This window comes from Taurulus bubalis (genome assembly GCF_910589615.1).
Source record: "Taurulus bubalis genome assembly, chromosome: 6".
In the NCBI taxonomy this organism is placed as follows: Eukaryota; Metazoa; Chordata; class Actinopteri; order Perciformes; family Cottidae; genus Taurulus; species Taurulus bubalis.
Genome location: NC_136594.1, coordinates 9,186,749 through 9,202,321, shown reverse-complemented (window position 1 = coordinate 9,202,321; position 15,573 = coordinate 9,186,749). Strand labels below are relative to the sequence as shown.

At 40.8% G+C, this 15,573-nt stretch overlaps 2 protein-coding genes across 2 annotated transcripts in view; one reads left to right on the top strand and one right to left on the bottom strand.

The window, feature by feature from the left end:
• arhgap10 (Rho GTPase activating protein 10) overlaps nt 1–6,786 on the top strand; it is a 46,573-nt gene extending 39,787 nt beyond the window's left edge. Inside the window, exons 21-23 of the mRNA XM_079219652.1 lie at nt 369–470; nt 1,796–1,887; nt 5,247–6,786. Coding sequence (XP_079075778.1) covers nt 369–470; nt 1,796–1,887; nt 5,247–5,335 — 283 coding nt within the window. The 3' untranslated portion in view covers nt 5,336–6,786. The remainder of the gene's footprint in view (nt 1–368; nt 471–1,795; nt 1,888–5,246) is intronic.
• A 7,018-nt stretch (nt 6,787–13,804) lies between these two features.
• Nucleotides 13,805–15,573, bottom strand: part of nr3c2 (nuclear receptor subfamily 3, group C, member 2) — a gene marked incomplete at its 3' end in the record, with an annotated part of 60,970 nt that continues 59,201 nt past the window's right edge. The window contains exons 7-8 of the mRNA XM_079220293.1: nt 14,679–14,836; nt 13,805–13,960 (exon numbers count right to left, since the gene is read on the bottom strand). Coding sequence (XP_079076419.1) covers nt 13,805–13,960; nt 14,679–14,836 — 314 coding nt within the window. The remainder of the gene's footprint in view (nt 13,961–14,678; nt 14,837–15,573) is intronic.

Sequence of the window (15,573 nt, the reverse complement as noted above, 5' to 3'; positions counted from 1 at the left end):
CTCATGAGTGCTCCAGATTGGTGTAGAAATGTGTTCTCACCTTGTCTCCATAACAACAGGTTGCTCTCAGTTTAGCTCACCTGTTGCTCTGATACCAGCAGTTACAGTAGTGAACAATGTAACCCAGTACGAGAACAGCGCACGAGAGCACAGCGTCTGTTTGTCGTGGTGAACGTCTCACCTTCTCCGGGTTCAACATTTTTTTAAACATGACGCCCATTTTCACTGCCTTCTTTGTGTATTCTTAATTTTTCTAGCTAAAAGATGTGGTGGTGGTGGTTGAGTCTTCAGTGTGGATATATGCCACATTTTCACCATAGGATCTGTGGTGACTAAAACATAAATACAACACACCTTTTAATCTACAGGGTCCCCATAGCAGGAGCCTCCAGGTCCACTCCTGGACCCCCAGGAGAGAGCCAAGCTGCTTCCACCACAGCTGCCTCTGACGAAGAAAAGCCAGAGGAGAGGTAAGATGGAGCTCCCTTTTCGGACGATGTGCTCGTTTCTCTCCCAACTGGACTGACTACTTTGTCTCCTGTCTTTCTCTCCGTTTGGTGTAGTATTTTTTTACACATACTGGCTGATTGTCACACTGGGTTTCTTTCTCTCTCACTTGCCCCGTTACTCGCTCGTCTTCTCACAGCCTTTTAATTTGGTTTGAGGGGTCTTCATGCAAAGTGTTGGCTATAGCAGCAACCTTCTCTCCTTTCAGTAAAACCCCAGAGGAATCTGCGAAAACCGGATGGACTATACAGTCTGCCCATTACACTCATCTATTGCTGCGCTTCCTTGAGACCAAATGATGAATTCATTTTCAGTGCTTTCAGATGTTACCGAGAAAAATTGTAAAGAGCTCGGACATTCTGTGGGCATCCATTAATGTTAATCCATTAAATAAAAATCCTCATTTTTTTTTCCCCAAATGCGGTTCCACAAGAGTGCATTTTTTTTTTCTCCAAATCTGGATTCAAAAACTCGGCTGAACATTGTTGTATTGACAACTCTGTGGTCACAAACTTTTTTTTTCAGTTTGTATATCCTCTATTCTCCTTGTCTCATCCTACATTGTTGCTGCTCTGCAGAAAGAATATGAAATATTTATCAGGGCATCGTGTGTTGAAGGCACAATTTCTACATGGTAATGTTGCTGGCATTCGAGATAACGGTTTGCAATGGTGGGCAAAACAACCTTTCTGTGGAAACGATTTTTTTTATGTTTTCCAGAACGCAATTGCATAAATACGCCTTTTTTACTAACGTTTTCAGAGCGATGAATATGGTTGCTTTGACGGCGCCCCTTTTTACATCAAGCTGATTTACAATGCAGCTTTGAAGCTCACAAATGTGAATTTAAAAGCTGAAGCACCGTGGAGGAAATTTTGTATTCCACCTCTGTTTGTGTGCAAACCCACTTTAGAATCCCCTCGCCACTTTTTAATTATCTCACCAGAGTTGGTTGTCTGCTGTGCGGACCCGATGTGTGCCTGCCTTTTTTGGCTGTACAAAACCTGCTACAAACGGCACTGCATCTCATTGTGTTTGTGCACGCACACGGGTGCACATGGGTCTGTTCTGACTCGCTCGCTGGTCTGTCTAGAGTGGAGATAGGGCAAAGCAAGAGTGTGTAGTGGCCCGGCTCCTCTCTTAGTACTTTTGCTTAAATTCAAGCCTGGCCCATTTCTGCTGTTTCAGGCTAGTGAGTGAATGAACAAGCAGGCCCCGGGCCCAGATTGAACTGTGCGGTAATCCTCCCCAAAGCTCCGCCAGCTCACTGATTGCCTTCATTTTTCAGTGTCACCAGCAGGAAAGCCAAGGCAGTGTACCCATGTGAGGCTGAGCACGACTCTGAGCTCTCCTTCCAGGTCGGCGCAATATTCAACGCCGGTAAGTGTTATCGCCTACACCAGTCGCTCACTTAGAACCAGCCCTGGCATATTGGATTTGGAGGAAAACCGAAACACCCAATCTGATCTTCAATCGAACAGAGAGATGAGACGAGGAGAAGGAGAAGGAGAACGGGTAGGGAGGGCGGGCCGGCCGGAGACACAGATTTGCTCCTCAGTGTGTCTGGAAGAAGCTCGACTGAGCTTTAATCACTCTCAGAGGAAATGAGGATTTTGTAGTTCCTTTTTTCTTCTTTTTTTTTCGTGCCTTTTTTTGAGAGACACAGACGCTATAGAAATGCTGTAGTCTTCACTGTGAAACATGTGGTGATGTCTTTTGATAAGATCCCACAATGCATTGCCGTTTATTGTCTTTTTCTTTCTGCTTTAAAGCTGCAATCTACGGAAGCGCATTGCATTCACTGGATAAAAAAAAAATAGACCCCTTTTCTCGTAATTACGACATCCTGATCTCGTAATTACGACATCCTGACCTGATTACAAAGGGTGCCATACTGGCCACTGTATGGCATGTGTGTGTACAGGCGTCTGTATGGCATGTGTGTGTACAGGCGTCTTCTTAGACGGTTCCGTTGCCTTAGCTACTCATTGGGGATCTAGGATTTTTAACAGGTGCCGCACAGTTCTTTGAGTCACTGTAGCATCCCCGGCAGAATTATAGTCTGGAGTCTTTAAGTGATGGTTCGTAAAGGTTTATTGAACTCACCGTAAGAACGATGAAGAAAAACGGAAATAGCAGTTGGTTAGCTTAAGCTCTGACACAGACAAAAAACGTAACAATCTAAAACAATATTTTCTCAAAAAATGAACTTGAACAGGTGCAAACCTTGTGCCCATATCAGCCAGGTCCTAAACAAATACATCCGTAACCTTTTTATCACTGTTTTCCGTTGTTATGGCAACTTTTCCTTTCTTACTAACAACTTTCGTTTTTTGTACCTTCAAAATAAGAGTGCAACCGGAAATGCACCGACTGCAGTAACAAAACGGACTAAAATAAAGGACAAAAAAAAAAAGGAACAAACTACTACAATACTTTAAACTCTCAGAGGTCCGTTACAGTCACTACCAAACCAGATTGGATGCATTTCAAATGCATGAATTTGTATCCATGAAGCATCCCGTGTTGGTTCAACTGCTCCTGCAGAAACAGAGCGACATCCAGCACGTCAGACTGGGCTTTCCGCCTGAACAACCTAACGCCTTGAGATGCCTGCGCAGTGTTGACATACTCACTTTAATACCATCCTCATTTTTTAGAAACATCAGTATTTCCCAGTGTCTCAAACCGAGAAGGTAATAATAGCAGATTAACTGCGATAGCGCCATAATTGCCACTGAGAGAGGATTTACAGACGTTTCCTTTTTAATTACGAGATCAGGATGTCGTAATTACGAGAAAAGATCTCGTAATTACGAGAAAAGATCTCGTAATTACGAGATCAGGATGTCGTAATTACGAGAAAAGGGGTCTATTTTTTTTTTATCCAGTGAATGCAATGTGCTTCGGTAGCAATCACATCTTTTTGGTGATGTTTTTAAACCTCCACTGTCCTGCTGATATAACCATTCTCCATCAAAGATGTAATGATCCAAAACATCAAAATCTGACCACTGCAACTAATATATATGGATTAGCGGACTGAAACTTCATCTTAATCATATTTCTATCTACTGTATGTACACTATTTCCTGTTTTGATGCGTGCACATGAAAGCCATCAATGTTTCATTGATGGTTGAAAGAGTCCGGATACAATGGATACAACATTTAATTTATTAAAGTGGATTTCTAAATCATTAATACAAAGTTGTATTATTTTAATAAATATAAAATGAATGAAGTCACGTTTTTCAAAAACTAAATTAGATTGGGTTCTAAAGGCCATTCTCGTGCTCTGACATTTTATTTGGAGCTTAAGTGTTTTGTATTACTGAATGATGTGCGTTTCTTTTGGATCTCTGCTTAAATATCCAGTTGCAATAGAGTGTGAGGAATTTAAGTAGTTTTCTTATAGTCTTTCTGTCCGTCAACACTTAGGCTTCAAATAAAGTGAATGATGTGTTACATAATTGTTCAATGATGATGAATGATTCTTGACTTAACATCTGCATTATCTTGAGGACCCTTGACATTTTGCATATTTTGCTATTTTGTTATTTCTAAATGTATTCATTATATTTTTTGAGCTATGTGCATAACTAATGTGCAGAAAGGTCAAGAGGTCTGAATATTTGAGCAAGCCGCTGTACATACAGTTTGTCTAAAGAAAAAAAAGAACATTTGTCGATGCTTCCTGACCCTTGACTGAAAGGACAACTTTTATTTTCTTAAAGGGGCAGTCTGCACTTATTTGTGTTTCTGTTGGTTTGGTTCATTTCACTTTGGGTGTGTCATAAAAACGGTGTACACATGACACACTCAGTCATATACTGACCAAACGTAGTTTCTTCAGTGTGAATGTGTACAATACACAAGATAAACACAAAGTATGTAAACAGTAAAACAGTGAGATAGTGTGTAAAAATGCATTTGGTGATACATATCCTAACAAATTGCAATAAAAATAATTGCATGGCAGTTTGTTATTGTACTCGTGTAGGAGTGGGGGTCTTTGTTTAAACAAGTTTGAACAACTTCCTTGTGGTAGCATTCGTTTTGGAGGACCTGTCAGTCAATTTGGGATTGAAAGCGGGTTCAAATCCTGCTTTGAATTTTGGAGGGTGATGAATCCTTTTGATCACACCTCTATGAAAGTCTGGGCTTTTTTAAGTTCCTTGTTCATTTTGTGTTCAATAGACACAGAAGAGCACCGTCGTTAAACACATTTCTTTGTGTCCAGAAGCTGCCTAAGACATGTTATGATAAAAAAAAAAAAAAGTATTGAATAAGTTCATGTCTTGATTTGGCCTTAGAAGTTCTCGCTGACAATGTATCTATGCAATTGCTGACTTGCAAGTGCACTCAAGATTTTCAATTGGCTCACTTTGTAGGCAAATAAAGAATGCGGGGAGGATTTTGAGAAGGCTTCTCTGACACGTCTGTCATAATGAACGACTCGTGAGAGCTCCGTTTTGCTGCGGAGGTTAAGCTCGGGGGGACATTTTTCAGAAAAATACTACGAAAAAAAAAATGAACTTGAAATGTACAGTAGACGCACTGGGCTTTAGCGTCAGCACATAATCACTGTATCCGCTTCAGACCTGCGCTCTGTTCGCTCTGATACGTGCATATACTGTATACTCACTGGAGGCTCTGTGTCCTCTGCCTGTCCCCCACCCTCACCCTCCCTGTGCTGTTGTCTCCCCTCCCCCGGTGACGCTGTGTCCTCTCCTGCAGTGACCCAGTCGAGAGAGCCGGGCTGGCTGGAGGGCGAGCTGGAGGGAAAGAGGGGCCTCATCCCTGAAAACTATGTGGAGATGCTGTAGCGCCGAATGGGAATATTTATGGACAAGCTATCACCTTCCACCGGGGAGAACTATGCGGAGATGCATGTGCCTCAACTCTGACATTCACCACAGAGCCTTGTTTATCCAAACCCCTGAATTCTCTCAAGCAAAGTGACATTATGTTATTACTGGTGGACCATTCTTGATACACAAGTACATGCGTTGCTGGCTGGCAATGTAGACTTTTGTGATGCGTGCATGTGCAGGCATGTTTTCTTTGTTTGAATTTACTTTGAGTATCCGCATGGATTCCAGTATTGTAATTACAAAATGGGTTTGCACTCATACTATTCTTGCCGTCGCCTCTAAACATCCAGGTAACTTTGTAGCAGCGGCTTCGAGACCTCGCTCTCTCTCTCTCCTTCAGTTATACATGGTATCCATGAGCTCCCAAGTCGAAACAGCGATCCTCAGAAACTGCAAGGAAGAATGTCAGCACTCGAGTCACTGTAATCAGTTTTCATTAAGACGTTTTTTTTTTGCACCGAGTCCAGCAGCGTTCGACCCTCTTGACAATGATGCACAGTTTTGTTTTCAGCTTTTAAAAGATTAGAGATGCTTTACTTACCGTGCCTTAAACATCAGAACACCCAGTGTAAATGTATGTACGGGTATGTATGTATGTATGTAAATGAATTGTGGTGTTACTGCTTTCACTTTTAAAATGTTTTTATTTTTTCTGTCATTTAAGAAATATTTGGATATTTAAGAAATGAGGCACATCGCTATTATAATTTTATTTTTATTTAATTGGCACATTGATTGCATGACTTTTGAATTTTAAATTCACTGTGCTGTCTTGTTCTTGGTGCACTCCTATACAGAAACACAATGAAAGGCCTATTTGATGACTGATGAGCCTCTTGAGTTAAACACTAGCATCAGACGGGGTCCGCAGAGGAACATTTAAATAGGTAGTAATGATTGGAACCAAATTGTGGAGGTTTTTCGTGTCAAATGATCTGTTGTTTTTGTTTTCAAAGCGTTTTTTTAACGTTGCTCGGTTTCCTCTGAGACACTCCCACAAACCTGAATTTTTAGCATTATTTTATCTTCAACCTCAGGAGAGTAAGTGATTAGAAATCCAAGTTTTATTATCAATAGGACCACAAAATGCAGTATTTCAAAGTTTTACATCGTTCAGTTTATATAGCCTAAATATTGAGAGCGTTATGAATGCCAAGTATGTTTTACAAGTCTCCGTTACGTGATGGACAGGTTATAATGTGGATTGGTTTTAGCATGTATACATGTCTCATTACAATTCATCCCTCGGCTGTTCAACGGGACGCTTTAATATTTCTGAGAGCTTTTGGTTCAGCAGCAGATTTATGACTTTTTCAAAAGGCTCTGACTTCTTTCACTTGTATACCTTTGGGTATCCTCTTGATCAATGTTAAAGAAATAAAGAATTTTTTTTTGGATCTTTACTGTATTTTGTATTCTTGCCATGAAATAAAGGTGACGAATGATAATTTAACATTTTAAACATTAACGTCTTATCAAATATTTTAATCAACTGATCTCATGTACAGTAGTTTAAGAGTAAGCCAATTAAGGAAAGCACTGCAGTCATAACTGTCAACTTGGGGAAAGTTACCAATGTGAAAATCGAGCACTATGTCTAATTTTGTGATGACTCATCCCTTGTGTCAGTGAGAAGGTCCTCAGTTTCCCACAGAGTCTAAGAATACAGCGACGGGTGGAGTGAGGATCCGGTGCCGTTACACTGAGCCGTGTCGTGGAGCGTTAGCCTTCCCGTCCATCTGGCCAAAGCCGATGGCAAAGCTACCAAAAAACGTTCCAAAAGGGGAATTAAAATAGATGGTAGTCTTTAATAAAGAAAAAAAACACACACACAATGACCACCTCCCTGATCAATTTACCGCTCAGCCTTGCGCATGTTAATCGCATGTTAATTGTTCGACTACATCAGTGTAATTAATCAACACACCAAATGGCCTTCAGACCCGGTGCGTTACATAATATGCATATGAGTGTGCTGCTGCACTATTAAGAAGTATAAACACGCATGCTTTGTCCACAAATACCAAAAGTTGGAGCTGTGGTTTATGTCCACCAGCACCCTGAAAAAAGACGGCATGGTTACATAATGAAATGAGGCAGAGCTAATGAGATGGGCAAAACTATTCCCCCACTATCACCAGCACCATCCACCCCCGGGGCTCTTCATCATCCTCTCCCTGCTGCCAGAATACTGCTGCATCATACAGACATCCACTCTGCCTGCCTCTGACTCTGCTTTGGACTGTCTGTCAGAGAGCGAGCCATGATCCTCTACCTGTCTGTCTTCCTTCTTCCACCATACCTGTCTCTCTCCTCCATGACTTCCTACCCAGTTAGTGCTCCACTTATTTTCTGGCGCTCTCGTTGTACATTTTTTTTTATGAACCCAGTTAATCAAGGTGCATTTATCTTTCATCCTAAATTTGGGTGTGTGACGCAATGAAAACGGTGATAATCTGGGTATGTCAGCCTGCCAGCTGCCCGAATATCTCTTGAGACTGAGGTTGTGTTACCTGTGGGGATGTCTGCGTCTCCGCATGCATTATGCATCAGCGTCTATCAGTCTGGGATACTCTGTATACATCGGTGTCAGTGTGTCGAATTAGACTCGATGTAGTTGTGTTTGAGCAAAAACCCAGATGGCTGTTTACATTTCTCATTTCCCAAAGTTCTGGCCGTGTGCCAGCTGTTCTCCGGCTCCCATGACGCAGTGTCCTTCAACCGCAAAACACAGTTCAGCGCTGTGACTCAGCTTAGATCAAAGCCCGGCGCACTTTACCTTTTAAACGATGAGCAAATTACACAATTTAGGGATTCAAACGCGTTTGAGTTTCTGTGTGGAAGGAACACTAACCTAATCCGTTCCTGTGTCTTTGTGTGGTTTCTTCAGACTTAATGTGTTATTGGGGCTGAAAACTGAGCGGGAATTTGGAGAAAAGTGAATTTCCAACATGTGAGAGTGTGGAGGGGTTAAAAAAAATAAATAAAAAAACTCAGCTCAGAGAAGGCCACAGAAGCCGCCATGTGCGCGGGCGCAGCCGTGAAATCAGCCTGATCCAATAGATTCTGTTTATCTGGCACGACTACAAGTGAAAGCAATTGGAAATCTGGGGGAGATTTGGAGAAAGCTGTGGATTCAGAGAGACGAAAAAAAATGAGCAAAAAAAGTAATACTGTCTGCTCTATAGTCTGGCAAAGCAGGCGTGTTTTCAGATCAGCCTTTAACAAGGTTAATGGTGATTTTTCTCCACAGGCACCGTTTTACTGTAAAAGCCTCATCCTCGCTTGCTTTATCTCTGTCATTTTGACTCTCTTTCCGTTCCTCTTTGTTCTCTTCATCTCTTCTCCCCGTGACTGCTGTACCTGCTGCTGCTTCACATCATTTCTGTTTTTCCATGCTAACTGTGTTTTTTTGGCTCATTATCCTCCCCAGTCTCCAAATGCAGCTGTTTTGAATTCAACCAGATCAAACAACCCATTTTTTTGAGGGCACATTTCCCTAGCTTCTGTCTCGTGATACCATTTTCATCTCACACACACACGCGCACACACACACACACACACACACACACACACACACACACACACACACACACACACACACACACACACACACACACACACACACACACACACACACACACAGACAAATTATGCCACATCAAATGATCAATTTAACAGTTTTATTAGAATTTTGCAATAGTTTTGCAAACACAAGTATGGCAATATCTGCATCAAGATAGACAGTAGTAACTGGTTTATTGGTTTATGGTGAAGGATGTCTACTGTATGTTTGCTGGATAGTTGCTGAGAAATATTGTACAAAGCATCTTGAGTAAAAAGTCATTTTTGGAATTGGGAAAAAAAAAAACATTTATATATATCTATATATTAATAAGAAATGCACTGCCATGGCTGTGGAGATATGGCTTAGTCTCTCTACACCCGATTCATTACCGTGAACAGAAAATGGCCACGACGTGACTTCACATACAGTGACGCGATGGTGGACTGTGTGACAGCAGTCGAACACATTCTGAGTCATTCATGCCGAAAAGGAGTCCATTTTATTTTAAGGCGACAGCTTTGAAAATCATGTTGCTATCTTGATCAGAGTAACGTTTTATTTTTATTTTTGCAATGGCCGGTGAACTGTTAATGAATGCATCATTAAGTCAATAAATGAATAGTTTGACATGTTGGGAAACACACTTCTTGCTGAGGATTCGATTAGAAAATTGATACATTAGCTCACGATTTTATTTGTACAAAAACAGGAGTCAAAATTACAAGTTGTGGTCTGATGAGGGATTTTGTGCTGGACTATTTCCTGGTCAAGCACAGTAACTTCCTGCTTTGACAGTCGAGCACATAAACCGTCATTTTCACGCTTTTTCTTCGAGTTAAACAAACAAGATGCTTGTTAATTACTGAGTTTTAAAGATGCTGGTTGGTGGATTGTTTGAATCCTTGGGTACAGCCAGGTTTGCGGTTTCCCCCTGCTTCCAGTCTTTATGCTAAGCTAAGCTAAGCTAAAGGTCTCTTAGCTGAATTCTCTTATTTATCATACTGACATGAGCGTAGTATCAATATTCTTATCTAACTCTCAGCAAGAAAGTTGCTTTCCCAAAGTGTATTTCCCAAAATGTTGAACGTTTCCTTTAAAGAAAAGAAAATAGCCAACTTTTAAAGCCAAATATTTGGAGTGCAGAAGGGTCATACGGGGGCTTGAGAAAATGATGTGCATACATTTAACATTACCATTCTTTGGGAAATATTATTTTTTCTTTTATGATATACACCTTTTTTGGCAAGTAAGTGCAATAAACTGCAGTTAATATCTGGTCAAATTTGAATCTGCAAATTTCAGGTCTCCAGCCTCTACATCCATCATTTCACATTGTTTTGTGTGTGCATTACGTTTCTATATTAAATCTGGTAAGTCAAGAACTTGTTTTCACGTATGCCAGTTTCAATAGTCTGTGATTTCTTGATTTTATTGTGATGCTCATCGACAATACCGCCGCGGGTTAGGAAATCATTTCAACAGCAACAACTCAAGGATCCATCACTTGATACATCTTGTTACAAAATAAGAAATACTTTTTGATTATTATTATCTTTTGTTTGATCCACTTAAACAAAGATGCAAAAAGTAAAAATAAAGTAAAGATGCAAAATCAAATAACTTGACTTAATAAGAAGATAATACATGTACTCTCTCTAACATTCAGGTAGTAAGTTCAATAAGTCTCTCACAATGTATGATACATTCATTTCTCTATTTGGCCCTTTCTGGCGCCAACTCAACTGTAAATTCTTCTCTGTGATCCAACACACAGAACATGGCGAGTGGGAAACACACATTTTTCCATTATTCCAACAAGATGGTTAAAGTAGAAATGTTTTATACTATACTCAACATAAGGACTTGCTGTATTATTTACAATATATACTGTAAAATTGTAAATCAGGTGAGATAAAAAGGCACAAGTTTCCCTTTTTTAAATACAATGTAAACATCTCATCAAAAAGCATGCATTAACATTTCATTTTACAAAAAGGATATCATTTTTAGACAAAGTACTTAAATATTGTTTTCCAGCAAAATATAATTCTCTCAAAAATACTTTCCCATTCATCCTATGAACCTTTTTTGTATTCTTCAAAAAGGACAAAAAAGGGCCAAAAAAAAAAAAAAAAAAAATGGTGAGAGAATAGCTTAAGGGTCCTTCACAAGCTGAACCAATAATGCACAACAAATACAGTTTGTAAAATGAGGCCTTTTTGACAAGGGACTGTACAAAACTTATTGGGCAGGAGACGTGAACTGAATCTTATATTTATATCTTATGGAAATCAGAATTTGGCAAAACAAAATAGTGAAAATACAGCCCGTCTCTATAATTATAAGAGCTGCTCAACAGTTGGGTTTGTAAAAGCCAGCGATTAAATAATCCTATAAAAAATAAAAATGAGAAGCAACTCGGAATGAATGAAATGCATATAATTATGGGATGATTGAAACACCCTCCTCTATATAAACTACCCTCCCTTGAGCCAAAACTTCAAATACAGAACCCTTTTCTGAACCCCCGAATAACTTTTGTACAGTCCCCAACGACATATGCAATCATGCCACCGCCATCTTTTTGTCCACCAATCTTCACACAATTACCGCCACAGAAGAGACCTCATATATATATATAGTGCAGCACGGCATCATCGTCACGAGAGCCGAGGCCACGAATACATTACACAAGCACCCAGCTGTGCTAATGATGTCATGTTGTCTAACTTTAGGCTGGGTGACCATGCAGAAAGTCTTTTCCCGCGTCATCATAGTTGCTTTTCAAAACAGACAATTCCTGCTAGCTGCACTAATGCCTCATTTCACATTGTGTCTCCTCTGTGCAAATTGAAATGTAGAAATAGGATATGGCTAATCCTATAACATAAATGCATAATACCCACACTGAAAGAGCAGATCAACTATGCACACATGCTTGCCAGAAAAAAAAGAAAAATAACACACACACACACACACAAACTTAAGCCATTCTCGCGCCATACACAAATGTAAATACACTCTCACGGGGCACCAAAAAAATACAAAAATAAAAGACAAATAATCACACGCCCCCACTGTTTTTTTTCCCCAGCGGCTCTATCGCTTTTCAGTAGCATCGTAGTAGTGCTCCTTCCACAACCACCCAGAAACCAGTGGGGTGTGAGACAAGTTAATGGTCCAGATGACTGGGCCTGCCATACCTAAAATAGCAGTAGGTTGGCCCAAAGATAAGAGTAAGGAATTAAACTAAATTAGGAAAGGTGATCATAGCAACAGTTCTTCATCGAGCATTCATCACGACGTACCTCAAAACATTTTCTGTACAACCGCTGAATAGAATGTGTAAAAGAAGTTGTTAATACCTGTACACATTTGCCTGGTTTTTGATACATTAGCTGTTTGCTGTAAGCACTGCAGAGTAACGCTCCATTTTGGAATATATCAACTTTACAGAGTATGTGTGTTTTAAACCGCGTGTCCGCACAGTATGGACTGTTAACACCTTACTGTACATGTTATGCTTTGCCTGGCTTTGTAGAAATTAAGCACCTTAATGTAAAATGACTGGCTTGTCAAAAACTAAACCTTTGCAACACACTTTTATAAAATGCTTCTTATTATTTCTGGGAAGAGTAGATAAGTGTTGGTTCACAAAGGGCTGGTTTTGCTTCATTGTGAGTAAAAACAGACATTTGGACAGCTGCTCTGGAGATAACACAAAACACAATTACTATGGATGCACCTCAGTCAAATCCATTACCAGCGGACTCGACTGCAATCGTTTCAGTAAATGCATGATGTTTTTCCATCCTGCAGCACTCCTCACCACTTTTGCACGAAGGTAAAATCGTTCATCAATATTGTCTTAATTCTACACCACAATGCCTAAAAATAGTGACTTTATGACATGGGAACTTCACGTGCAACCTTTCTTTCCACAAGAGAGACATTTCTTTAATTTTAAAACAGCTTTAGCTTTGGACTTTTGCATATTAGTTTTGATTGTTTTACTACATATTTAAATTTAAAGAAAAAACTCAGTATGTGAATGTTAATGATGGCTGTTATGAGACCGATTGAAACTTGGACTTTGTTAGATTTAATATAATTATTCAGCTTAAGATGACGCTTGTATAGCCCTTGGATAATATTCAAATAGACCTTTCGCCTTACCGTCTAGAATGTCTGTCTCCTCATAATCCCCTTGTTGTCTTGCAGTATGCTGCTACACCGCAAAGCGAAATCTAAGTATTGGCATATTTTCTTTTTGTCGTGCTATTATTTGTGAAAGACTGCATAAGCCACAATGTAATATTTGCAAAAATGTTCTCTCTAGATTTGTACGGAATTCAGATTTTAGTGCATGTGGAGTGCATCTGTGAGTTTTGTGTGAAGGCATGTTGACCGCATGTGTATCAATTTCCCTCTGTGTGTGTGTGTGTGTCTGCACGCAGTGAACGTATATAGCGCATCCTAAGAAATGTATGGCTTTATCTCCATAGAAAATACTGTCTTTGGGGAAAGGGTGGACAAAGGAACACGGGGTGGGAACTTCGGGATGCTTTGTCACATTTGTCTCAAGTCCTTCTCGGCGTGTCGTGCTCGGCTCTGCGTACTATTCACAGCTCTGACCTGCTCGTGGTGACCGCAGGGTCAAATCAGTTCTCCCCGTTTCAATTCTGTCACCACGTCGCGTAACTTTCCCATCCAAGACGAGGACGACGCCGGCACACTGGGCGACCGGGTGCGGGCCAACTGGTCTGGCCTTTTCTCGCACTTTTTTCTCTTTTTGAACTTCTTCCCCATTTCTTCCAGGTCTTGGCAGCTTCTCACCCGACTGTTTAAGGGAGTCACTTCTTGTGGAAGTAGATTGTGTGAGTGAGGCCGGACTCCACCTTTGGTATCTGGTCACTGATGATCTCCACCAACATTTCGGGGAACTCCACTTTCAGGGCTTGGGACTCACGAAAGGTATAGAAGCAGAAGTCCAACAGGTTCCCCACCAGCTGGACAACACAGACAGACAGGTTGATGGGAAACATGATTTAGATGTGGCTTTTCATGGCTGACAAAAAAAATAGGATATAATCATATGTTAACATTATTCAAAAAATGTGCGAATTTAAGAAGTTATGAGTGTGTAGGGGCACTGACCCCTTTACAATTCTTCCTAGCTCACCACTGGAGGGCACCACTGATTATTTTTTCTGAACAACCCTCCTTTAAAGAAGCGCCATCCTTCCAGCACTAACCCCATTCACTCATTTGGGTCATTGAATTCCTGTCATTTATCTCTGCGACCTCCCACTTGCTGACTCCCACTTCTTGCGGCTTTGTCTACACTGTCGTTATGCCACATACCGGTTGACCCGGGCATACACATTTGCCTCAGTGACCACTGTGTACTCTGCTCCAATAAGCTGCGAGCTTGCATTGATCCCCTTCTGTTCCATTCACCAGTACGGGCTGGTCACTACCTCTTCCAAAATAACCTCCCCCGCAGGACGCGATTGGGATGCAATAATCTTTATTCCAAGCCGCATCACCATCGAACCGCTAAGTTCCCAGAATCCACTGCGCTGTCATTTTATTCAAAACAGTGCCACTGGACACCTCGCTCTGTGTGTGTGTGTGAAGGCATGGCATACCGAGAGGCTGCCAAGGGAAGCCTGTGCTGTACTGTAGGCTATTGGCATGGGAGGCAGACAGGGCAAGGGTACTTACATCATGCATGGCGTCCAGTAGCTTGGTGAGCTGGAAGAAGCGCTGCCAGGTTTGGCCAGAGTTGTTGGTTGCTTTCCCCACTGAGCGCCGGAGCTCCTTAATGTAATTAACCCTCATCTCCTCGAACGCCGCCTGGTTCTTCAGACCCTCTTTGGGAACTGGGAGACAAAACAAATCCTCTCGTCATCAACTGGATTTGATGATCATGACCCAATATTGGCAAAAAACTGATATGAGATACTGGGCAGATTGATTCCAAATTATTTAAACGTGTTAGTCATTTGTCATGATTGATGTGAATGTGTCTTACATGATCATCATATTTAATAAAAGAGTTAGTGTTCTGCAGCCAACAAGCCATTCTCAGCCGTCAAAGTGTATTTGTATGTTAAAAAAAGCAACAACAAAAAAACATACATAATAGAAGAATATACAAATTAGGCTACTAAACGCTCACTGTGATGGTTTAAGTTTCTTAAGTTCCAAGTCTCTCTGATTTGATTTTCCCTATCATACGGAAAAGAGTGCCAATAGCTGCCTGCAATGTAGGGCATACATCCAAAAATGTAAGGTGAAAAAAATTCCCATCTGCAGTTAATGGGCCAAGCCAAGCACAACCACCGGTATGTGCCTTTAATGTGGAAATGTGCAACCGTGTAAAGGGTGATTAGAGGTGCTCTGTAAATCACGGTCGGACTCCCACACATTAGCCCTTTTTTTTTTTGGGACATTTTTCCTGTGTTGACAATCTAAGCCTATTTAGCAACTCATTAAAACAACTTTCACCATTTCAAGAGCTAATTAGTTCATGTGTAGCTACTGATTCATGAACGACAACCGATATCCTGGAAGGCATTGATTAAAAGTTATCTCAGTGACAGCGACATAAAGGGAA